Source organism: Pectinophora gossypiella, chromosome 1 (genome assembly GCF_024362695.1).
Source record: "Pectinophora gossypiella chromosome 1, ilPecGoss1.1, whole genome shotgun sequence".
In the NCBI taxonomy this organism is placed as follows: domain Eukaryota; kingdom Metazoa; phylum Arthropoda; class Insecta; order Lepidoptera; family Gelechiidae; genus Pectinophora; species Pectinophora gossypiella.
In genome coordinates, this window is record NC_065404.1 from 9,148,101 (window position 1) to 9,175,243 (window position 27,143).

At 36.7% G+C, this 27,143-nt stretch overlaps 1 protein-coding gene and 1 non-coding gene across 2 annotated transcripts; both read left to right on the forward strand.

Annotated features, from left to right (window-relative positions):
• The first annotated feature begins 1,894 nt into the window (after window positions 1–1,894).
• Window positions 1,895–1,966, forward strand: Trnal-caa (transfer RNA leucine (anticodon CAA)). Its single transcript has one exon. It is a non-coding gene; the product is annotated as a tRNA-Leu (tRNA).
• A 5,498-nt stretch (window positions 1,967–7,464) lies between these two features.
• LOC126368386 (homocysteine S-methyltransferase YbgG-like) lies at window positions 7,465–26,779 on the forward strand. The gene is made up of 8 exons (XM_050012348.1): window positions 7,465–7,642; window positions 7,777–7,796; window positions 11,554–11,754; window positions 16,461–16,631; window positions 17,284–17,384; window positions 20,076–20,237; window positions 21,411–21,625; window positions 25,533–26,779. The coding sequence occupies exons 3-8, from the start codon at window positions 11,574–11,576 to the stop codon at window positions 25,729–25,731; spliced, it is 1,029 nt and encodes a 342-aa protein (XP_049868305.1). The 5' UTR covers window positions 7,465–7,642; window positions 7,777–7,796; window positions 11,554–11,573; the 3' UTR covers window positions 25,732–26,779.
• The last annotated feature ends 364 nt before the right edge of the window (window positions 26,780–27,143 follow it).

Genomic DNA, 27,143 nt, shown 5'->3' on the forward strand with positions numbered 1-27,143 from the left:
TGTGTGGGCGTATATATATACCTACTACACACCACTGTCAACCCCTTCAGAGATACAGGCGCGATGCCGCGTTATATAAATATTCTACGTTCATTTATAAAGAAAAGTACGTAAGAATAAAATAGAAAGACGGCCTTTAAACACAACCTTTGTCGACCAAGAATACAATGTGCGGTTATTTTCGTTTTCCGTCCCTAAAGAAAAAGTATAATATCTAGGATTCGGTCTCTGTGGTCCGGTGGATGAGCATTAGACTCACTAGCCCGAGGCCCCGGGTTCGAATCCCGAAAATCTCGGACACATCACATAAAGTTGTAATCCCTAGTTTGGTTAGGACATTACATGCTGATCATCAGATTGTCTGAAAGCAAGATGATCCGTGCTTCGGAAGGCACGTTAAGTCGTTGGTCCCGGTTACTATTTACTGATGAAAGTGAGTAATCGTGTTTTTGACGGCTGACATCAGGGTTGATGAGGCTGGTATTCCACCTCACAACCAACACGATAAGAAGACCTAGGATTATTATACCAAGTAGTAACTAACTAGTAAGTATAAGTACTGTCTATAATGCGTCTAAAATAACAAACAACAATCAAACAACAAACTTAGAAAGGTAAGTTCTTTTTTAGTTTGTTTTTGTTCCAGACCATATTATAGGGTATTTGATTTGGTTAAGGATAAATTATAAAATACTAATCTAGAAATAGAAGCCAGTCTAAGATGATCAAAAATCAATTTCATTTTACTATTCGATTTATGTTTGTTTGACGTTCAGCTGCTTATCTTCCCGGGCATGTCGTAAAAACCGACAGAGGGATTGTGTCATCTAACATGATGGACTAATGTAATGGGCGATAGGCTGATCCCTTATCACCATAGGGTTCATCATATCCAGTTTACGACATCGTATCAACAGTGGCTGCAAGTTGTCTTTGATTACTTGTGGCTCTGCCCACCCCATTAGGGATTACGGGCGTGAGTTTATGTATGTATGTTATGTTTGAATTAAGTAACAATGAGTATGACGTTTGACCGCTTTTATTTATGACGTCACAGTATTTCCATACAAACTCTAAAGAAAAGTAAGAATGAAATGTCTACTTTTTCAAAAAAATAAAATGAACTTTCGTTTTGACGTTTCGTAAAAAGTATCTCGATTTGACTAGGTTAACGAAATGTCGATTAAAAACGATCTGAAATATAATAGGTATAATATAATTTCACGCCAGTAATAAGTGCGGTTATTTTCGTTTTCCGTCCCTAAAGAAAAAGTATAATATCTAGGATTCGGTCTCTGTGGTCCGCACTTTTGGCTTTTGCATACAACTTTCGGATGGTAGCTGGTATCCTTAGCTGTAACTACATATTTATAAATGTAAACATATATTGTCATATATTTAAGGCTTTAATGGTACAAAATAAAGATATTATTATATTATATTATATTAAGTACCAGGCTTGGCAGAGTCATAAGACCACAAAAGTTGCAGGACATCTATGCCAAATATCGCCAATTCTACTCCTTGACTACTTACGATCATACTGAATATTCCATAAAGATATGCATATCCATTACCAAACACTTAACAAGATGGGAGGTGTTCGCAGGGTGCTATAATAATGTTATAGCAAGGCACGTTAGGTCTGAAATTAGGTCAATTTCTTCTTGAATATTGTATAGTGCTACGTATAGGGCGTTGAGAACCTGCCAAGTAATATTATTACTACGACCGACCGTGTCGTTTGGCCACTGGTGATTTTTCCAACCGTGATCGTGAGCCGGGCAATGACCGATACCACCCAGATATAGAATCCAAGTACCAACATTGACAATAAAACATTTTACTACATTGTTTTACTTACTTATTTAAATATAATAAATGTATTGTTACGGCCTCTTTGGTCCAGTGGTTGAGCGTTGAACTCAAGATCCGGAGGTCCCGGGTTCGAATCCCGGAGGGGACATATCACAAAAATCACTTTGTGATCCCTAGTTTCGTTAGGACATTACAGGCCGATCACCTGATTATCCAAAAAGTAAGATGGTCCGTGCTTCGGAAGGCACGTTAAGCCTTTGGTCCCGGTTACTACTTACTGATGTAAGTAAGTAAGTAGTTGTTACATGAGCCATGTCAGAGGCCTTTGGCGGCTCAATAATAACCCTGACACAAGGGTTGATTAGGTTGGTAATTCACCTCACAACCCACACGATAGAAGAGAAGAAGAATGTATTTTACATCACATGTAGTCATTTATTCACAATATATCTTTGAAAACTTAATATATGTAAAAAAACATATAGGATTATTTGCAAAAAATAGCGATCGGCACATTGTTAATACCAGGAATAAAAATAAACTTGCTTTACAAGTCAGTCGATTACATAAGATTACTAAATCTTTTAAGGGGCAATGTATACGTTTTTACAATAAGATTCCCATTGACATTCAGAATTTGCCTTTCAACTGTTTTAAGACAGTAGTTAAACAAAAACTTTACAAAAAAGGTTATTATAAAGTTAGTGATTATTTAGAAGATATGAATGCATGGGATTAACTGTCTGAGAACTGATATAGGCAGCTAAATTACTCAATTGTATACCAATATTTTATGTTTATTTTTATTTTTTTAAAGAACGTCTAGGGCCCTGTGCCGAGGTTTTTCTTGCAGCTTCTTTTCCCCGGCTATACAGGTTGTGAGAAGCTGCAGTAGTTTTAGGTGGATAAGACGTTCGTTATGTAAAATTGACGATTCAAAGTGTAACTATGTTACCTACTGAATAAAGATATTTTTGAATTTGAATTATTTAAAAAAAAATTTAGTTTTGAGGCGTGATCGTAGCGACACTTGGTTAGACATTCGGTTCGGGATCTGAACCACTGAATTCCACTTTATGCGTTCGCATTAATGTTTGGAACATAGATAATTGATATCACGTGGTTTCCAGGATTTGTTCCCAATCAATGGCAATGGGTTCACCCTTATATTACATCTAACAAAAAAAATGGGCATTATTAGTCTGAAATAAAAGATTTTTTTTTATTTTTTTTTTATTACATGGCATGAGACTTAAACATAGCTGGCGAGGAGTGTGTATAATTGTATTGTATACAGGGTGTTAGTGACGTCGTACCGAATACTGAGGAGTATGAGTCCACCGTGATTCTAGTTAATATCAAGTGGAATTTTCTGTCGCAAAATGAATGTTTTTTTTTGTTGAGATTTTTTAACTTACCTTCGATTCTATACTTTTCCGATGAAAAATTCCACTTGATATTAACAGCCTCCGTGGTCTAGTGGTTAGAGCGTTAGGCTCACGATCTGGAGGTCCGGGTTAGATTCCCGATGAGGACATTGTCGAAATCACTTTGAGAGACTGTCCTTTGTTTAGTAAGGACTTTTCAGGCTTGAATCACCTGATTGTCCGAAAAAGTAAGATGATTCCGTGCTTCGGAGGGCATGTTAAGCCTTTAAATTGGTCCCGGCTATTAGCCGTAAAACACCTTCACCAACTCGCAGTGGAGCAGCGTGGTGGAGTATGCTCCATACCCCCTCCGGTTGATCGAGGGGAGGCCTGTACCCAGCAGTGGGACGTATATAGGCTGTTTATGTGTGAATATGTGATATTAACTCTGAATCATCCTCCTCAGTATTCCTTACGATGTCACTAACATCCTGTATACTATAATACACCTCTGCTTACACCTTTGGGAACACGAGCGTGATGTTATGTTGTAACTTTTGGTCCTATTTGAAAAAAGACGTCTTTTGCGAGTTTATTAAAAGAATTACGTATTACCTCTATACGCGATTTCACGTGTACCATCCCTTTAAATACTGCTAAACTTTTTTGCTAGCTAACGTTTACCAAGTGGTGGTACCAAGCGGGAGAACCAACTTGCTGAACGAAGCACCACTCAGGCTCTGAGAATCAAATCAAATCAAATCAAATACACTTTACTACAGAGAACTTAATTTAACAACCTGACATAATACATGAATACAGTACACTTTGGGCGGCGTTAATGCTCTAGAGCATTTTTTTCCCAGGAAACCACTACCAGGAACCAGGAAGCAACAAGAAATAAATAAAAGAAAACTAAAGTTAATATAATAATTACTCTATACGTACATATACACAGAACTGTTAATTTAATTAAAAGTAAGGTTATTTCCCTGATCTGAGTGAATTCACAAAGGTATCATTGTTTATTATTACTTATAGGATGTTGATATTGTATTAGTGTTATGTTGCTTTGCTATCGCATTGGGGAGACCTGTAATGATAGTGTATTTATGTGATAAATAAATGATATGGTATAAGAAGACCAGGTATGCTCAGTACTATGACAAGCCGCCGTTGCTAGCACTTGATGACGTAAGTGTTACCATTCAATTGGTATCACCAACATTCCAAGGACGTAAATGTTATTATTTAAAATTATATATTATTTAATAAAAATAATAGTAATTATTTATCACATATATAAAAATCATTAAAACTGTACGTAAATCTTTTACCAAAAGTACAATATTTCCTTGCAAAGTAAATTAAAAACGTTGTACGTGGGTAACTTATTTTTTACAAAATGGCAACTTAGGGTGGGATGACGTCAGCTGGGCTAACCTTGAAATGGTAGCTGTCAGTTTTGAGCATACCTGAGGGGTTAAAATGGCCTCATCGAAGCTAATCTAAGAAAGCAATATTGCTATTTGACATTAGTTTGCATTGTGCACTTACTTTTATATGCGCAAATGTCAAATTTAAATATTGCTTTTTTAGATGAATTGCTTCGATGTGGCCATTTTAACCCGCCTGGTTTTCTTATACCATGATTTAGGCCATATTTGTAGGTAGATACCTACGTCTTAATTTTAGTAGAATATACATTTTAGAATATATAAACAAACAGGTATTGTAATATGGGTATACTCAAGTGTGATAATATACCCTTTCCTGGATCTCGCAGGAGACAAAATTAACTCTCCGCTTTTACGCGGAGAAAAATTGTGATAGCTGGCTCCGGATGGCAGATAGTAGTGAAAGAAATCAACATTGCACCGACCTGTTTTAACCTATGCTACCTTTTGGCACATTCGATTGTAATATTTCCATTGAGGGACTTTCTAGGCTACGTTCACCAAAATCAATATAGATGGCGTTGTACAGCTTTAACGTAATAATTACCTACTTTCTCTATATTCCAAAATACAATGCAATGGTATAAAAATAATTGTTACTTGATATTAGACCCTATTGGGTTGATAGCGATAAGCGCTGAATGAGGGAAATCGTCGACCACGCCGGCAGGGTCGGTATCGGGGTTCTGAAGTGTTGATCAGACCATCGACCAAATAAAATACGTAAAACATGAAAATAATGCCGAATTTTAATTTAACGAAAAGCTGTTTTTAAATAAATTCAGGCTTAAATTCCGAGAAGTTCATTGCTATTGCTACGGGCGGGGACTTGAATTTAGCACCTCTAGTTTATGAGCAGAGCATTCTACGAAGCTAACTCTGCTATGCTATTTGCAATTAAAGCATTTTATACTGCTTTGGTGCGCTATAAGTTAATGAACTGATTGGGATTGGCTTCTACTTGAATGCGGCAAAACCCAACAAGAGGGTACATTTTTATTAATAATCAAAATCTTTAATGTCTCACTTTGTTCGGGTTGATATTTGTTGGATATGCTGCATACTTATTAATAATTATTATAGTAAAAGCTGTTTATGCAAGCAAAGCATATAATATAAGCATGAATAAAAGGCGCAACAAACTTTAAAATATTATTTTAAAATGCCATTAAAGTGAAAGAAAACGATTCTTATAAAACGAGTTCTAAATATTTTTTTGGTAATCTGACCATCATTTTTATCGCTTTATAAACCGGTTTACATTTTAGATACCTATTTCCATAAATAAGTATGGTAGAGTACCCACTCTACCTAAAATGCCTAACAGCGGAAGTCATAATATAGATCGCCCATAATAGGAATCTATAGAAGGTTAGCAGAGCCACAACCCATATGAAGACAATTTACTCCTGTGTGTTAGCCTCAGACATCTCATCAAATATGTACTTACTTATAGCTAAACGTCACAATCTGATTCATATTAATAATACGTATTTACAAGGGGAATAAAATGGCCACATCGAAGCAGTTCGTCTAAGAAAGCAATATTGCAATTTGACATTTGCGCATATAAAAGTAAGTGCGCAATGCAAATAAATGACAAATAGCTTCGATGTGGCCATTTTAACCCCCCCCCCCCCCCCCCTGGTAAATAAATTCCATTTGGCGTTTCTTGGATTCATATACCGGATTGATGCGTCTTTAATATTTCCGGTAAATGACTGAAAAGAAATAGGGATATCCCGGGATTTGACCTTAAGATCTTAGGATTCTAGGTAGGCGTTATACCATGTAGAGTCCGATAATACATAATAACTTCCTTATCTTTTATAAATCTCATAAAAATATACTCTTTTCGATAAAGGAAAATGGAACTCTTCTGTCTGTCTGTGCTTTGTACTCAGAATTGAATTACTAAATAAAATAAAATCACAAAGAAACTCGACGGGAATCATAAAAGTAAACTATAAGTAAGTTTTTCCCGCAATATTGCGAGCCTTTATATAGTTTATGAGTGCGATATTTATTTTATAATCCTGTGGAAACCAGGATTAGGTTACATACTTTTTGGTAAAAGGACAAAAAATAAATTTTCAACGTTATCTAGTAAAATTATCACCGCATGTGAGTTATTCAGTGTTAAGAAATTTGAATTCGCGGGTCAGGTCAACGACCGGTTTAGGCTATAAAATTAATGCGAGTTTATTTTATTATCAGTGGCCGCGTGAATGTCGGAGACGCGCGTAATTTTTGGTGACTGCCCATGCCCGCCAGTCCGTTGCTCCGCACTGATAAGTCTATTAATAATATCTATCTCGTGTCTCGACTCTGCCCACGAGCCAATCACCGGCCACCATAGAAAACGCACAGTGAACCCAACTACTACCCACTTATCGGCAAAAATTTAATCAAACCCTTCTCCACAATTAAAACGCAAATTAATGTACAGCTGCCTACTCAACATTTCCTACCACTGAAAACATACATAAATACGAATTTTATAGAACCAACCGACGAAGTCAGCCATTAATCAAATTGTATTCATTGATGAACGAATACACTTTTTATCTTTTCAAATTCAATTTTCGGTTCTCCCACTCCCATCTTTGAGTTTAATGTCGATGAAGTGACCCTTGAAGACAATTGCTTTTGCGTAGTTAATTAAATTAGGACATAAATGATGATTATCGTCAATTCAATTCAATTTTTGAAGTATGGCTTCTGTCAACTGATAATGCCATGCAGATAACTCTGTCATTCCTGACTTCGTGATTGGGTATTAATTTATGTTAATATAATCTTTAGTTTAACCTCAGCGCTTCTATCGTTAATGGTTCAGTCTTCATCTAATCGTCACATTGCGTTGTTTACTCTGTTCGCTGGGAGGGAACCAGTTTTTCTGGTGATGCGAGAATTGTGTGTATAAAGTATAAAAAAAATCCCAGTTATAACTTTGACTAGAGGAGCGTGTGTTGAGCGCGGTGTGAGGCGCCACGGAAGGTATCGTAGTACACGCGCTCGCTCGTGATAGTGCTTGTTTGCGCGTCGTGTTATGTTGATGGCTCTCTAAACACTAGCTTATTTTTTTATTTGTCTATTGAATAAAATATATTGTAGCGTTCCGTTCGCCACAGCAGTCTAGCCGGAAAACTATGTAAGTATTTATAAAAATATATGCACATTTAATACTCCTACTAAATACGTGGAACAATTTATAAAGTGTTGTGGTAAATAATAAAATGATTCCCTTGAATAAAAAAAATACTTGGAACTAAAATAACTCTTAATGGATAACAGAAAACAATTTCGGCACGTTTAATATAGATTTCCCAATGTGAACCGTGGAGCTTAGTTGTTTGTATAATACGGTCTCGACGAGTATTCGACGATTTTGTGGTAAAAATAGTTTGATTAAGTTCGAATATTTTCATTGGATATCTCTCGCTCGACGTCCCGCGGTTTCTTAATATTTCAATTAGTTTCGATAACAATACGTATTGCACGTTTAATTAATTATTTATATTCAATATACTATATTGTAAGATAAAATATGAAGACCGACTGGAAGAGTTGATTAAATATTCACGGCGACGTTGTCGTGTGTACTAATGCGACAACCTCTTGACAAGAGAACGCTCTGAAATAATAATAAGAGTGTCAATAGTAGAGGTCCCTAGCAGCGATTCAAGCGAAACATTTCACGCGGTTGGGACCGGTTCCATTAACACGTACCTACCTCTAAGCACACGAACGCGATGCATGTTTTTTTCTAGTTAACAGCCACTACACTCCACAATAACTCATTTTAACGCCCTTCGAGCTCAGGTGGGTGTCGAGGCGCTTAAAATATTGTTGTCACCCAAAACGATATTTCTTCAGCTGCAGAAATGTCTCGCCGCTTTAACAGAGGCCTCCCCAAGTTTTTCGTGTAGTGATTTATGTTTAATTACAGTTTCCTTCACATTTTTGTGTCAAGTACCTCCGGTAAAATTATAAGGAACTTTTCGAGTTCAAAAGGAATTCGGGGAATTTTTAACATTACTTAAAAGTTGGTTCAAACATTGAAATCGACGTCAATATATGTGCTACACAGCAATTTCATTACCTAATCATGTTTGGAGAGACAGTGAATAGGTATCGTTATTGTATTTCTGTTTGATAAGGAACTAGCGGAGATCAAAGTTCTGTGGCCCTCTGTGCTCTCGGAGTCACGTTCGCGATAGGTAGGTCGACGAGATTTATCGCTTACCTACTTGCATTACTCTGCTATAAAGAATAATAACTTGATAACTTGTATGGTACGGCGGGGAGCGTAATTTGTTGCTGTAATCACAACTTATTTTCTATCATATAGAGAGCTATAAGATTGGTGAGTTGGACAGTTAATGTATTAAAACGTCGGTGTGGAAGAGTAGAGTACCGTCTGGTACTCATAGAGTACTATTATGTATTCTATGGTCATAGTAACTTTTTTGGCCGTTTTCTTGTCATCGGGCGCACCGTTCCGTAGTTGAAAAGTTAGCTAAGTACCTACATTTAAGTGCACATAGATAACGTGTAATATAAAAACATAATGGTTTATAAATCACCAATGGCTATTTCGACTTTATTTAGGAAGAAATTAAAAAAATAAAAGCAATGTTATCTGCAGTTTCTACGTGGTTATCCGACACCACTTACTATTGAAGAGGGGAGGCTTACAGAAGTGAGAAGTAGGTATATTGCGAACCCGAGAACTTTCTTTCTCGAAGGTAATAATATAAAGTATAACCGCGCCCAAATTCCGTATTAGGGTAGGCGTGGCAATACAAACTTGTGGCTAGGTACTTTCCTTATTTCTTAAAGTAGATATGATGGATTATATTAGTGACATGACAGGTTATCCCCTGTGGAAACCATATTGGAAGCGCCGTGATCTTTAGTAGACTTCAACAACTCGCCCACAGTATAGGGCACTATAATAATAATTATCCGAAACAAGGCGTCTAGGTACCAACAGTTACAATCTGTTAATTATTTCACTGAATATTGTTTTACTGTTGTCATCATCCAATATCATCTATCGTCGAGCTGCGTGTATTAATTTAGATGATTATTGAAAGCAAAACAGTGTAGATATAACGCATGACCGATCACCGGATTCCGTGATGGAATAATTCGGGACAATATCAAAATTATCAATTTCTAAACACAAATATTACATGTTTGTTAATTTAAAGAACATTCCATATAATAGATAAAAAGTAATTACAAGATAAATAGCTATAAATATAATTTGTAATATCATGTCGCTGACCGATGTACTTAGTTAAATGATACATAATTATGTAATGTATACATTATTTTCTATAATTTTTTCTAGCGACGTTCTACAGTTTAAAACTGTTGTTATAAGTAGGTATCTAGCTTAATACCTTGGTTAATTAATGTAGATAAGTAAACAAATAAATATAAATACCTATCTACCCGGTAATAGAGATGATGTAACAAAAAGTAAAAACCTCATCATAAATATTGACAGCCAATACAAATTATGTGATTGTAGAATGTTAATGTCTTATCAATGCGGTTATTTGTTTATTTGTCGCATCTCGACATGTTATTAATTCCTCCTCGTAATAATATAAATGTTATCAGGTATATTTGCATGAATGTCGTGCGTTTTATCAGAGTTCAACAGAGGAAAAAATAACGCGCAAAAACATGAGAGGAATTTACGTAAAAATATGTTTTTCAGTTGCAGAACGTAATTAATAATCGGTAAATCTGTCAATGCAAAGCTCTCCCGCTACCTTCCGTTCCATTTCCGAGCACAAAACGATATTGATCGCATTTATTTACTCCGACAGGAAACGTCGGAATATTTCACAATCAAATTAACAATTTCACAGACAAAGACATTGTGGGAACAAGTCTGGGGTAAAACAAATAGTCCTGACCTAAAACACCAACATTACTACACCATTGTTAGCTTTCCGTTCGAGTTTTTGTTTGAGTAACTCTCCTGAAAAAGTAAAAAAACTTGTTTCCGTAAAACATTTTGTTTATATCAAACTTGGGCTAAGTCAATCTAACTTGGTTAGTGTGGTAAAAGATTTTTTTTCAGTTATACTTGCGTATAAATGTAAAAGAAATCTATGTTGGCATAGAGACAGACTAATAATGTTAGGTATACTTTACACAGATGATCAAACAAACAAAGCATTATAGAAAACGGGTAGCATTTCGTATGTACTACCTACCTTAGGTACCTATATTAATTTAATACTCTATCTGGATTCCATCGTAACAATACAGGGTGTAAGTGACGTCGTAACGAATACTGAGGGGGATGATTCTGAGTTAATATCAGGTGGAAATTTCCGTCGCAAAATTCTTGACTGTTTTTTGTTATTTTTTAATTATTTTTTTAATTATACTTTTGCGATGGAAAATTCCACTTGATACAGACCGTAACAAATACTGAGGGGGATGATTCAGACCATGATTCATGAGTTAATATCAAAAGGATTTTCCTGTCGGAAAATTCATGAAAGTTTTAGTGTTCTTGTTAATAATTTTCAGGTTTTTTTTTTACTTTTGCGATGGAAAAATCTACTTGATATCAACTCAGAATTATGGTCTGAATCATCCCTCAAAGTTTTCGTTACGATGCAGCGATGTCACTAACACCCAGTATATTATAAATACAACAAGGTTGACTTTGGATTCACAAAAAGCCGATATTTACGTGAGAAACATTTAGATAGTCCCGCACACTCAATTTCCTACTCGGATCCGACACTGAATTTAGTTATCCGTAAAAATGTGACAGGTGTCGTGAAGTAGCTACAGGGGCCCGGGCCCGCGCCGTTTACGAGCATTTAAATATTGGATTACGGTCGCTGATTTATGTTGACATTTCATTTCAGCTTGAGCACGTGTTGGTGTCATGACCCCCCCGACTGACGAAGCCGCGGAGCCGCCGCATGTAGTGGTGCTAGATGGGGGGTTCTCCACACAACTATCCTGTCATGTGGGCCATGTCATTGACGGCGACCCGCTCTGGAGCGCGCGGTTCCTCCACACACACCCCGACGACGTCGTCAACACACACCTTGACTTCCTCAGAGGTAACATCTTTATTTATTGCAAGAAGATTGGAATAATAATCATACACAACTGCTGGACATCATAAGCGAACATGCTAAGTGAGTACACCTAGTTTGCGCGTATCATCTCCGATTTTTTCAACAACCTTTTTCTCCGGAAAATAAATGTTAAAATGTGTGTGGATTGATTATTTCACCACTCGCAGACCGTATTAAAGAAACGCTGATTGTTTTGCCACTTCGTATATAATTCGGTTTTAGTAGATAATTACAAAGGTTACAAACACGTCCGACAATAAGAGAAGTTCGATGAATACAAAATTAATTTAAAAAATAGTAAAGAATTAATATTTTTTTATAACCTTTTTTTAAAAGGTATTTTTATGTTGCAATTGTCGACAATAAAAGCCTGACTAGGTAAATCTGTAGCCCTCATAAATTATAACATCTCTTTATTCCTCGCAGCGGTTTCTAATTTTAATATAACTTCAGTAAAACACGTTACAAGATGAATAACTTCAGCGAAAGTACGTAACGCATCACGAATATCATTCCGGCCGTGTAAACCATAAAAAGTCTAATATAACTAGACTAAACTTGCCAATTTTGTAAAAAGGGAAAATTTATAGCCAATCCTATGCGACGGATTATTATTTTATATAAACGTGAAGGAAGTTTTTATGGTAAAATCCGATTAAAGATTTTTGATATGTTTCCTGTGTTAATCATAATTAATTGCATGTGGTGAGCTGAATGGCTCAGACACTCATAATAGAGAAGGATGATGCATTTTTTTTACATAGATATCACTCGGGGACCACTCGCGTGGTTGTGGGCGTACACGTGGTAAGCTAATTTTAAATTCCCTTTCTACTACGTAGTTTGTCCGTTGAACTATATCGCTTTATATAAGTACAACGTAAATTCCTTCATATAATATATGACAATGAACGTTCAAGCTATTCCCTGAAATTTTAAAATATACCATTTCATGCCAACTGAAATAGACAAACATTTTATGTACTTAATCCATTTAATAGAATCCACTGGATAAACTCAACTCATCTAGGTATAGGTATGAAACCTACTGATACTCTATAATTGAGATAAAAACCTAATATAAGGGACTGAAAGAGCAATCAATACCTAGGTAAGTATTGAAATAAAATATCCTTTTAGAAATTAATCATTCAGAACCGATTCGTGGACCTCTAATTCTACTAATTGTATAGGAGTGCAAATAAAAGCAGCTCGTAGGAGTATTTTTACCTGCGTCACGTGTAACCACCGCATCCCTTCTGAACTGCAAAGTGATTGCGTTGTTTTGCGTCTCTCAGATGGAGTTTGAATGAATTTCAAACACCCACGTGTGCGAAGCCACAAACGAAAGCTCGTTGCGAAACAGCATAAGTAAGCTCTTATGAAGTTCCCATATTACGTACATACATCACATTTTGCATGCATAGTACGCGTGTTTTGACGAATTACACGTTAGCTCGCTTTTACCCCGTCATTTTCTTGCATCTGACAGCGAGAGTGCGACCTCGTCTCGTGTCATCGTCCCCTGAAAGCGCTTTTCTTCGCCACAAAACGGACCGTTTCTTTTCATAAGGAAAAGCTGAAAAGTGTCGGCAAGCAAATAACTCCCTAGAGGGGAAAAGCCTACTGCCTTGCTTTGCTGCCTCTTATGGAAGAAATGATATGAAAAAATATAAAATACGGCCTCGTCGTACTTTGTGGAATGGTAATTACATCAAAGAAATTTATAAAAAGGGAATGTTCGAGCGCGCTTTCTTTAAAATCTGCATAAGTATTTTCTTAAGAGGTCTCACAAAAAGTGTTGATTACGTTGCCAATTTTCTTTATGGATAGTATGGGTATTTAAGAAGCAGCTGTGGCGGCGTGATTATTATGATTGACGCTGTAGCGCTGTGCCAAGAGACGGCGCTATGCCACGTCTAGTTACTACCCACATTTGCATAGTACAGGGCGGGCAGGCGAGCGGCGGGCGCGAGTGGCGGCGGCGAGCGGCGCGCGCGCGTTACACCCGCCCGGGATACAAGACGCCACACATTGGGTCGAAAGTGCTATTGCAGGGACTTACGATTCAACTTTCGTTTATCACATATTTGATTATGCCAATAGATAGAGCTAATCAAACACAATAAATGTTATGTTAGGTCATTTTTTCCTAAAGTTTATACTTTGGTCAGAAAAAAACATTTTCTGTTTTTTTTGTATGAAACGTATCAAAGACAGTTAAATTTCTGCCAAGTCCATACCGATCCAGCTGCGAGACCTTATTTTCTGTAATCTTTGTCTAGTTGACTACTCAAATGCAAAATCAGCATCTGCCTAAAGTTGCAATTCTTTGAAAAAAATGGGTCAGAAAAGGACAAAAAATTCAACATTTCAAAATTCAGTTTTATGTTTTATTAATTTATTATAAGCTTAGTTCTATGTTAAATACTATACAGAAATACATTACAACACAAGTGACAAAGTTAAAATGAACAAAAAAATATTTTGAAGCTACCTACCCAGAACATATAATTAATGAATAACCTTTACTTATGTTTTTTCGTTATAAAATTTCTCAAATTTATTAACTTCTATCTATCACTATTGCTCGCCATAAATTGTGACAATACATTCTTACAACTCTTATTAATTGGTTACCTACATAAATTTTAACAAAATAATAATATAATCTTAAGAGATACTTAAACAAAAATATACTACTTAACTTGTAAAAGACAAAAGATATTAAATACAAAAAGTTAGCCATTATTTTAAAATGCTATTCACTTCACTATCACTAGAACTATCTTCTAAATTACTTATGTCTATAAATTCTATATCAGATTCAAGCGGATAATGCAGCAAAAGCTCTCTAGCTTCGGAAGAAAGAATCATTCCCTTTTGCTTTGTCATTCGAGGTCTAAGACTCGTTATCACTGGATCAGAAGACAATAGAAGATTATGCAAAATGTCTTCATTTGTCGCTGTCCTACTTATTTTTCTGGAATGGTTATCTCTGTATTTCCGGAAGTCTTTGTTACGAGCTTCTGCTGCTTCTTCAGATAGTTTTCCTATGGGCATAGCACCAAAATGTTTAATTATATCAGCTCCATGGATCAATAGCTCGATGGCATGTAATACCATGGATAAAATTCCACATACATATTTGCAGTGTTTTTACAGTACTTAGAAAATTTTGAATTTTATCAATTTTTGGATAAAATTCAAAACTATCTGAAGAAACAGCAGAAGCTCGTAACAAAGACTTCCCGAAATACAGAGAGAACCATTCCAGAAAAATAAGTAGGACAGCGACAAATGAAGACATTTTGCATAATCTTCTATTGTCTTCTGATCCAGTGATAACGAGTCTTAGACCTCGAATGACAAAGCAAAAGGGAATGATTCTTTCTTCCGAAGCTAGAGAGCTTTTGCTGCATTATCCGCTTGAATCTGATATAGAATTTATAGACATAAGTAATTTAGAAGATAGTTCTAGTGATAGTGAAGTGAATAGCATTTTAAAATAATGGCTAACTTTTTGTATTTAATATCTTTTGTCTTTTACAAGTTAAGTAGTATATTTTTGTTTAAGTATCTCTTAAGATTATATTATTATTTTGTTAAAATTTATGTAGGTAACCAATTAATAAGAGTTGTAAGAATGTATTGTCACAATTTATGGCGAGCAATAGTGATAGATAGAAGTTAATTAATTTTGAGAAATTTTATAACGAAAAAACATAAGTAAAGGTTATTCATTAATTATATGTTCTGGGTAGGTAGCTTCAAAATATTTTTTTGTTCATTTTAACTTTGTCACTTGTGTTGTAATGTATTTCTGTATAGTATTTAACATAGAACTAAGCTTATAATAAATTAATAAAACATAAAACTGAATTTTGAAATGTTGAATTTTTTGTCCTTTTCTGACCCATTTTTTTCAAAGAATTGCAACTTTAGGCAGATGCTGATTTTGCATTTGAGTAGTCAACTAGACAAAGATTACAGAAAATAAGGTCTCGCAGCTGGATCGGTATGGACTTGGCAGAAATTTAACTGTCTTTGATACGTTTCATACAAAAAAAACAGAAAATGTTTTTTTCTGACCAAAGTATAAACTTTAGGAAAAAATGACCTAACATAACATTTATTGTGTTTGATTAGCTCTATCTATTGGCATAATCAAATATGTGATAAACGAAAGTTGAATCGTAAGTCCCTGCAATAGCACTTTCGACCCAATGTGCGCCATCGCCATTAATCACCTTGTCTGTCTAATACGTTTCCATTCGCAGGCCGAGCGCCGACACCTATTTATTACCTACATAATTATTTTCTTCGACCCGAACGCCTTTTGCCGAACGAACGGTTCCATGTTATTGAACTAGTCCAAGTAGGCGGTCTTGTGTTGCATTACAAAGTTTTAATAACATTAATTGTTTACGCCTGTTAGCCGCACCCTGCTCACTGTTAATATAGCGACGACGTACAACTCGTACAACTTAGGCAATATTTATCGAGTTAGTTTGTTAATATAAACTTGTAGAATATGTATAATTGTGGAAGACAGGAAAGGAACGAAGACATTGCGGAATAAGTTAAGGGCATTAATCTTGTTCATTATTGTTTCCATTACGTTTATTGGGATGATTAATGTGACCGGAATTGGGGGTATGAACTAACGCAGGGTTGTTTGTTTGTAGCGGGCGCGGACGTGATTATCACAAACACGTATCAGGCGTCGCTGGAGGGGTTCGTGGAGCACCTGGGCCTGTCTGAGAAGCAGGCGTATGACCTGATGCTTCGCGCTGTCGAGCTCGCCAAGCGCGCGCGCACGCTCTACCTCGACGAGTACCAAGACTACGTCAACAACGGTACATATTTTTTAATTTCCTTTACGACCTACAAGGGTCTAGACGTAATAAAGAGGTTTCTATGAGAGACGGATATAAATGCCACCCTTGATGAAACGAACGGACAAGAAAGTGTTCCTATAAGGGTTCCGTTTTTCCTTTCGAGATTCGACATCCTAATGACGACGACGGTACCTCCTTGTTCTCTCGTGTCTATTTCCCGTGTCTGTTTGACTCCCTCCGAGTCTTGTTTCGCCACTCTGGGCGTAACTGCGTTCATTTCCCTGAACAACGGTAGCAATAAAAGAGAATACCTAACTAAAGACCTTGTTAAATTAACACTAACTTCTCCCGCCGGACAGAAAGAAACTTCACAGTGCAGTTCCAATTTTCCACGTTTAATTAATACTTCGCCATTGGAATTATAAACTTACAGTAAAATAGTTAAAATAGTTATTTATCATATTAAAAAAGTCAAGAATGTTTGCATTTTAGTGTAAACAAAGCTTCTCGAGTCCGCATACCGCAAGGGACGGGTGCAAGCACGCATTAATTACACTTTGCAGGGGTTTAGAGGTATTCGTAGAGATAGGGTTGAGAGTGTATGTGGACGAATGAGTGGGTCGGGGCCTTGGCGACAATAATGTGTCATTTGTGCAATTTGTTAATGTAGAGCACGGGCCCCTGGTGGTGGGGTCGGTGGGCCCCTACGGCGCGCACTTGCACGACGGCTCCGAGTACGACGGCAGCTACGCCGACACCACTTCTGTACAGGTACATCCATATCCCATACTAAAATTATAATAATGGGAAACTTAAGACTTTCGAAGCCCAAATCTCTCGCCTAATTGGTCTCGGTGTGCAAACACCTCCTAATTTTATTTTAGTTATACCCGTAATTTTCTTATCCGCAGAAAAGGAAAGGGACGGATGATTGGCAATAATGTAGGTGTAATAATGTAGTTATTTCTATTATTTTTTAATATAAGTAGTCTATCTTGTTTCTCTTGTTCACTTGATTGTGCATGCTGTGACTACTTGTTTATTTATTTATTTATAGGAAAACCAACAGCTACATCAAATAGTATAAACATAAATATAAATCACAAAAGAGCCAATTATAGGTTTCCACAGGTAGACTTCGGTATATGTTGGTCATACAGCAATAATAGATAGTAAAATAAACTAGGTGCCTATACAAACATAACAAACACATTTTACGAAAAAATCAGCTAGTCGCCCACAATGCCTGGGATAGAAATCTGCAAGCAGAAAAATGCCTGCGATCACGTAATTACAACGCATGATACTCCTAACCAACTAATATCTTTTTGCCAATTTCCGCTTCACTGATGGTATACTACAGTTGAAGATATCAATATCAAGATCTTTTATTATGTTATTAAGGTTTCTGGCACTTGTAATTGAGCTAGCTCTTAATCTTTTTTATTGTCTGTAACTTTGCATGTGCAGAGTGTAGCTTGTAAGTTGTCCATAATAATAAATAAATAAGTACTTAGTGTACCTACGTTTCAGGAACGTACGGAGTTATATAACAGTTTACTGCGATATAACCGAGGTCCACGTGGATAAAGACGCGAGCGAAAAGCTAGTATTCCATAGATAAATTACACCCTCACGTCTCCCAAACAGAACCAGGTCATGTATTTCAATAATGCAAAACCCGCTAATCAGTTCTTTGTCTATTCCCGTATCTACGTCATGATTTGCTTTTAGAGGCGCCCATTCCGAATCGATTTTTAATTAAATGTCAAAAGGTTAAAGCTTACCGGCTAAAAGCTTTAAATTCAAAATGAGTATTTTTATAGAACATTAACTTGTAACAATTTAGGGTTCACTCGGCAGAGAAGAATTCCAGACGAAAAAAAAATGATTACATTATTTTCGTATCAGTTTACTAAGAATAGCACAACATCTCGTTTATGTTATTCTGATGTCTCTAAACGGCGATAAATGTCCTGGCAATACGCCATTACTTTTATCAGAAAAGAAACTACTCACTACTATTACCCATTGTAGCAGTGCACTGCACGTAAACAAGGACATAAAGATGTTTATTTATTTTATTTTCAATGAAAACGGCAATGAATGCTCATGATCACTTCGCGAGCTATCCAGAAGCGCATTCGAAAGATATTTCTTAATTGTCTCAGTTATCAAAAGAAAATAAAAAGATCCCGGTTGATTCCTTGCAATCGTAACATCTATCTTGTTCAAATTGTTGAGCTCAGAAAAACCTGCCCTGTAGCGGCGGGGAGCCATGAATGCATAGCCTAATAAAGGTTGAAAGCGCCAGCTAAATCGTAAAGAGTGCCGTAAAGTTGCCTGCAAATTAAAATTTACATCGGCAATATGAAAAACTCCCTCCATTGCCTGTTGTTTTTTTGCCCGACAGCATTTGACTGGGGTGGACGGACAGTTAATTAACGAAAACTAGAACAAATGGGCATTAGGAACAAACACTAAGTTACTAATAGATGTTTGTTTCACACAGTCCTGGTTTTGTAGTTAAAGTACGCCGTAACAGCATTAGTGTTCATTCAGCACAACTAATATGTTTTCAAGCAAACACCGCGAACGCTTCGTTATTAAAATGTAATTACTAATGATAGATTAAGGTTTACGAAAGATAAATGACACTAATTTAATTCCTCCAGGATGAAGGGACAACTTTAATCCACATCTGAGTTTAATAAAAAAGGAACTCCGACAACTAGCGTAAAGAACATACATACATACATACATAAACTCACGCCCGTAATCCCTAATGGGGTGGGCAGAGCCACAAGTAATCAAAGACAACTTGCAGCCACTGTTGATACGAATTCCAAAGATGGATAAAGAAAAGAAAAAAAAAAAAAAGCGTAAAGAAATCCTAAAGTAAGATGATCAAGAAGTTGTAAAGGGCTTTCGCAATTTGCAATTTTGTTAACGGAGCGCGACCTCCGTTTTCTAAAATTAGAAAGTGGGTAAGGTTAGATTTATTTCTATGTAAATTAGCTGCGCTGCATTTGCATATATATGTAGCCAAATTGGATCACCTAAATATCTCAAAGCTAAACGAATGTAGATTCGAAAATATTTTTCTTTTTAAAATTCCTTTTCTTAGTTTAATCTTGTTTGGAAAGATACCAAAAACACGTCCAGAACTCCTGACAGTCTAAACTTCCAAATAAACATGACACATTTTCCAGGTTGATATTGTTTGCTTTTATGCAATGTGGGCACTCGAAAAAGCGTTCGACTATAAGCTTGGTACTATTAAGAAATAATTTTGGGTTGAAAAATGTCGGTTGAAACTTGAAACCGTCCCAGTGGGGCGTGCGTCAGGTTGAAGTATTTTTTAATAATTTCTTCCCCTCTAGCATTCATTTCGGCAGTCCCTGTGGTAGCTGCGACGGAATTCAGTAAAAGTAAGAAGGAAACTTGCGTTTAATTTGTCAGACTATGCGGGAGTGGCACCGGCCGCGTATCCAAGCGCTGGTCGAGGCGGGCGTTGACCTGCTCGCCTTGGAGACGATCCCGTGCCAGGAAGAGGCCGAGATGCTATGCGACCTGCTCAGAGAGTTCCCTAACATAAAAGCCTGGCTATCGTTCAGTTGCAAGGTAAGTCACTTTTACCGACCCATTTTACAAAACCTTTGCATTTTATATTCGCCTTAGGCCTACAATTTCATCACTAATCTGTTACTATTTAAGGTAAAAATCGATACCGTGGCATTGAATGTCTGACCCCGTATATAATAATAAGTGTACCGGTATTAGCATCGCTTGTCAACTGAACTATATTAATATCAATATCTACTGGGTACTGGCACATTTGATGTAGTTTTCAGTGCACTATATAAATGTCTGTATTATTTGTGTAAGTATAGATAGTTGATTATAGGTAATTAAGTAAAGATATAAGGTATAGAGTTTAATATAAAGCTAATAGAATAACATAAAAGATCTAATTAAGAGTCAGCACAAACTCGTCTTTTAACATTTAAATATTAATAACGAAAGAATTTCTCTACAAATGATGCTCCATAATGCAGCTAGAAAATGCAATTGGACGAAATGAGAAATTTTGATGAAGACTCTAACTCTTCCTGCAGACTAACAGCGTCAAAAAGCTTATTACGGACTGACTGTACGATCTCGTGCAATTTTAGACTCGCTTCTATATATTAGAAGGATTAATTAAGAAATACGAGTGTATTTTTCAGGATAGTAAGATAAAAATTGTTTAAATTATTGTTTCTGTATAACTTCAAAAATTCGAAACGTTTGGAAGTCAAACGCAATTCAGTGGGCCGTGAACGAGGCTGAGCGTATTGGCCGATGTTATCTAACCCTACTGCGGGAACCTTGTTTATCCAGTGTTTCAATATTTTTGTATGTGTTCGTACACAAAACTTGAAGTTGTTTATTTTCCGCCATTCATTCTGTCGGGACCGAAAAAGCAACCTTAAGTGTCGTGTGGTCGGAACTACTTAGAATATATTGTAAAATATTGTTTTACTAAACCGTCTGGAATTGTATTCCAATAATTTTCATACAGTTTTCACAACACGCTGCTAGGTATCTACTAAAATTTGTGTAGTTTATTAAACAACTTTTGCTCTGCTGCAAAATAAGCCGAACAATTCCATTCAATGCGAGTTACCGGAAGTCGTAAAACTAAAGTTTTCGTAATGAGCGGGAGAGCCGATGGTTTTCCTGTAACGGTACTTTTGCTGTGTTGGTCGCATATTCACCTGCGCGGTGTTTTATAGTTATTTGTTGATGTTTCAGGACGACCAGAGCATAGCACACGGCGAAAGTTTCCAGAAGGTGGCAAAGAAGTGTTGGGAGACGAACCCAGAACAGCTGGTCGCTGTGGGAGTCAACTGCTGCGCACCGTCCTATGTGGCCAATTTAATAAAAGGCTTCAACGACGACCGGCCGCACGACCCCATTCCACTTATCGTCTACCCCAATTCAGGAGAAAAATACAACCCTCAAATAGGGTAAGATATCGCGCTTTGATAAGTCGCACATAACTTCACTAGTTTAACGAGAGTAGACGACTGTGTAAAGTTCCTCAGGGGTATTTCAATGCAGGTAAATGTTGAGCTATCAATCTAATCGGTTAGCCATTTCAACTACTGTATCTGGGGCAGGATTGGCATTTATTTCCATTATTCATTCCTAATTAAGGATTCTATTATCATACAAATACAAGACGTTTCCTTGTTAGAGGCACACATGAGATTTATTAGATTCGTGCAATGGAGCGAGCACAGTAAACACTCGGCAACATTTTGGGACTTGCTACAATTTACTTTCAATGGCAAGGAAAATCACCGGGCGTCTGTAAAAAAAGACAGTTACAAAGACTTGTTCTTTTATTCTAAGAAATACGTGTTGTGAATATTTTATTTGAGGAAGTACAAAGAAATCAAATAAATCTAATTTTATCGAAGGTAGGTATCACAGCTTTTGAAGTCGTGTTCTTGGTAGGTAGGTAGAGAAGATTAGATGTTACATTACCACTCCATATGAAAAAAAAAACTTATTTTAAACAATATATCCTACAGTAGGCTGAATGATGTTAATACCTTTGCCTTTGCTTAGGTTTTATTAAAATTTTAATATTGATTTGGATAGGTACTTTGTTAGGGTAATGTGCCCACACTGTGGCCCGTCCCTAAGAGTACTCAGGCCCAATACAAATAACATTTTGCTATTTTTCATTTCTTTTATTACGTTTGTATAGTTCATGTTTCTAAATTCAAATTCAAAAATATCTTTATTGAGTACGTAACATAGTTACACTTTGAATCGTCAATTTTTACATAACGAACGTCTCATCCGCCTAAAACTATGCAGCTTCTCACAACCTGTATAGCCGGGGAAAAGAAGCTGCAAGAAAAACCTCGGCACAGGGCCCTAGACGTTCTTTAAAAAAAATAAAAATAAACGTAAAATATTGATATACAATTGAGTAATTTAGCTGCCTAATATCAGTTCTCAGACAGTTAATCCCATGCATTCATATCTTCTAAATAATCACTAACTTTATAATAACCTTTTTTGTAAAGTTTTTGTTTAACTACTGTCTTAAAGCAGTTGAAAGGCAAATTCTGAATGTCAATGGGAATCTTATTGTAAAAACGTATACATTGCCCCTTAAAAGATTTAGTAATCTTATGTAATCGACAGACTTGTAAAGCAAGTTTATTTTTATTCCGGGTATTAACAATGTGCCGATCGCTATTTTTTGCAAATAATCCTATATGTTTTTTTACATATATTAAGTTTTCTAATATACATGATAGGGGGGTGATTATTATAGAAGTTATTTCATTAAGTTTGTTAACCGCACACACCTTAGGGGGCACCTTACCCTAATGATGACCACAGATTATTTGGCATTTGGCAATGACAATTTGAGTAAACACAATAGGTACCTTTAGAGGTCACATGACGGTCAAATAAATAGGTACACGATCATTGCTAAAATAAACACCATCCGACTGATTTGAGAGCTAAAAAAGAGAAAGAAAGCTAATTAAGACGGAATCTCAAAATGGTTTTAGAATTAGCGTAACTTTTTTCTCCTTACTGAATTGTATTAGTTACCTAATTACGAAATAAAATACCAGGAATGAAGATTGGAATTAAGTATGTATAGGTACATATCTTAGCTAAGAAACTTGATATAGACGGAGGCTTGAAGACGACAAAATTAAATCCTCTGTCGCTGAAATTTTGCTAGGTTAATACATCAACCATGATGTCAGGGTTATGATTGAGCCACCGAAGGCCCCTGACATGGCTCAAGTAACGATTAAATAGTAACCGGGACCAACGTCTTAACGTGCCTCCGAGGCACGGATCATCTTACTTTCGGACAATCAGGTGATCAGTCTGTAATGTCCTAACCAAACTAGGGATCACAAAGTGATTTTTGTGATATGTCCCCATCGGGATTCGAACCCGGGGCCTCCGGATCGTGAGTCCAACGCATTTAGTACGCAATATAGTATAACATTAGGTGAAACATGTATAAAAAATCCAAAAAAAAATCACACTATTGGGTGGAACACGAATTTTTTTAAATATTGATATTTTGTTAGGGTAATGTGCCCAAACTGTGGGCGGTATTTACCTCGGTATATCAAAAATCTTTAAATAACATTTTTGAGTTAAGTTGAGGAATCGCTATTATGGAAGCACCTTGATACAAACTTAATGGCGACAAAGTCCCGATTACAATACAATACATCATCATCACCAGCCCATTACCGTCCCCACTGCTGGGGCACGGGCCTTCCCTATGGATGGATAGGGAGATCGGGCTTTAAACCACCTCGCGGGCCCAGTGCGGATTGGTGGTTATTAACGACTGCTAATGCAGCCGGGACCAACGGCTTAACGTGCCTTCCGAAGCACGGAGGAGCTCGAGATAAAAACTTCTTTTTTGTGGTCACCCATCCTATGACCGGCCTTTGCGAAAGTTGCTTAACTTCAACAATCGCAGACCGAGCGCGTTTACCGTTGCGCCACCGAGCTCCTCAAAAAAAAAAAACATACCGAGATCAATATAGCTTATGTTATACGTGACTATATTCTCAATTGGAGTAATCAGATTTGGGTACATTGATCGCATGATGAACTAAGTATCCACGTTTCACCGAGCTTTCTGTTAGACTAACGTGGGTAGGTGAACCGTATCGCCGTCTATAATGGTCGGGCTAACTGTGCAAGTGAAAATTGCACGTAAAATATATTAATAACTTATTGGTGCAAATTTGGGAACGGATCGGTGCTTCTCATTTGAGAAACTACAGGCCCACAATGCTTTAACGTGTCTTATTTAACACGTTCATTGTGTAACTGAAAATTAGATACACCTCACGTGCAATATTATTTTTCGATAAGTACATTGGAATGTATGTGCCTACATAGACACACTATGACAAGACAAAAACAATCTGAAAAGCCTCCCGTCGGACTTTTCTTTTTTGCCTAGTGCCCCACATAATTATTATGGGGCATGCTCGTATGAGTTTCAAATTGATTGTCACATATGTGGTTTATACACAGTGAACGTGTTAACGTAGAGTAATTACCTTATAATTATACTATGTCTGAACGTGAGTAGGTAATTGCTTCTTTTCGCCTAATGTCTTGTAGTCCACACTGATACCGTAACGAATACTGAGGGGGATGATTCAGCTCATTGTGTTATTATCAAGTGGAATTTTCCATCGCAAAAGTATAGAATTGCAATTAATTAAAAAAAAAATTAAAAAAAAAAAACTAATACATCATTAATTTTACGACGGAAAAATCCACTTGATATTAACTCAGAATCATGGTCTGAATCATCCCCCTTAGTATGCATTGCGATGTCACTAAAACCCTGTATAGGGTTATATTCTGAATGATAAATTCCTCCAGTGAAATTTTCATTGAAATCTGCTAAGTAGAACGTGCGTGTTGCGAGTATAAACAGACTAACAATAAACTGCTATTTCGGGTTCTCTCTCGGGTTACGATCGACACAATTTTCTTCATTAATATTATTAGTGTAACGATTAAGATGAAGCAGTCAATTTATTTATTTTATATATTTCTGTATTGCATGTCTATTGTGTTCAGTAAAGTATATATATTTGTATGGTATCATTGTTTAACTTTAATAGAATAGTAGTAGGAAGTCCTGAGGCCCAAATTTCCAGGTAGAATATTACACCTAATAAAGTTAACGATTACTTATTTTGGAACCCTGTCACGAGGATTGATGAGGTCAGTAGTCTAAGTACCTCACAATCTTTCTATCTTCATCTTAATCTTCAAAACTAAGAGGGAATAGAATGTGGTCAATCGCAAACTTATTTATAATATTAAAAAAAACGATATTTCCAGTTGGATAGACCGCGACAAGTGCGAGGCCGTGGAGGTGTTCATCCAGGAGTGGCTGGACCTGGGCGTGCGGTACGTGGGCGGCTGCTGCCGGACCTACGCCGCCGACGTCTCCCGCATCTGCAACCAAGTCCACTGCTGGCGGGACCGCGTCCGCTTCCAAGCAACCAACGCTAACGCCCAGTCCAACCCCACCCAATGACTTATTCAACAACTTCCATCTAATCAGTCTATATGGGTCACAGACTAAAAAGTAACTAACCTCGCGTAGCCGAGTTCCACTTAAATTCTGTCGCTCAGCTCTTCTCATTACGCGCGCCCGGTATCATTCACAGACGATGACCATTGTGCTAAGAACACGTAAGATACCCTCTACTCATACAAATTAGTTCTTTATTGTTTTCAAACTAAATTTGATCAGTCTATTGCGTTCTATCCTATGGAATGGACTTCCCGATTGTGACCCAACTGGGCTGATTGGATATGAGCCATGAAATAATTACGTAATTACCCTAAATGTGCCATAGATAGCTATGTAGCGAGTGCCACCAAGTTTAATGACGCAGTCATATTCAGGCGATCGTGTTGGAACGACTCAATTGAAAGCCTATCTCGGGCCACATACACGGCTTTTTACTGTCATTGTCATAAAACTTGAATCGCACTCCATAAAATATTTTTTGAATGTTATACGTTGAGTTTAGGTACTTTATAAATGTTATATTAGTATATGTTTAATTTAAGTATACGTACTATCTTGTTATGCTAAATGTTTTATAAAAATATATACATGTAAATTTACCTACCTATCTATGTTATTGAATACTTATAGCTTTTCGTGGTAGATGGTAAATTGGTATAAAACGAAACGAATTTAAGGCATCCAAACCGTATAATATTTTTATTTTACCATAAAACGTTTTATCAAAGATTTTATTACCAAAACTTTATGTTTATATATGTACCTTCTTATGTGTAAATACATGCATAAAACAAGTTCCTATTAAAGTATGAATAACGCAATGGGATGAGAAAATAACTGAGCAAATCTGTCATTCAACCTTTATAACGTTACCAAATTAATGAGACAATATTGTTATTACGAGAGCAACTAATTTATTACGGTTTGTCGTAATAAATCAGTACAAATGGACTTCGAATAAGTTGTTAATTGATTGTTAATGACTTGTCAAACTCACCGCTCAAGGGATTGTTTCCCTCCACGATAAATAAAAGTTTCAAAAATAGAACTGAAGTTTTAACATTAAAAAACAATAAGTCCCTCGGCTAAAAATAGCTTTCGGAATTCCATTATTATTTTAATAAGTTCGCAAAAAACGGGAAGAAAAGTTTTGATGATTTAGTTATTCCATGTGGTCGCGTTCGGCGCGGCAGGTCCGCGTCGGCCGGGGATCGCGCTGGCGGTAAATTGGAAATGAAATTAAAACGGTAACGTTTGTTGTTGTCGCGAGCCGCGACGACAAGCGACGATCGCTCCAAACCACCCGTCATGGAAGGAATAAAATAACAGCAGCAACGTCGCGTTTTTCAACTAGAGCGCGGGGAATTGACAAGTAATTGGATCGACTTCTTTTATCTCGGAGGTACTTAGGT

Bases quoted from the DNA above. Each gene is read 5' to 3' on its own strand.
- LOC126368386 (XM_050012348.1), top strand. From the start codon at position 11,574: ATGACCCCCCCGACTGACGAAGCCGCGGAGCCGCCGCATGTAGTGGTG. The intron at 11,755-16,460 runs GTAACATCTTTA...GTTTGTTTGTAG, and splicing joins ACACCTTGACTTCCTCAGAG to CGGGCGCGGACGTGATTATC. The intron at 16,632-17,283 runs GTACATATTTTT...TTGTTAATGTAG, and splicing joins CCAAGACTACGTCAACAACG to AGCACGGGCCCCTGGTGGTG.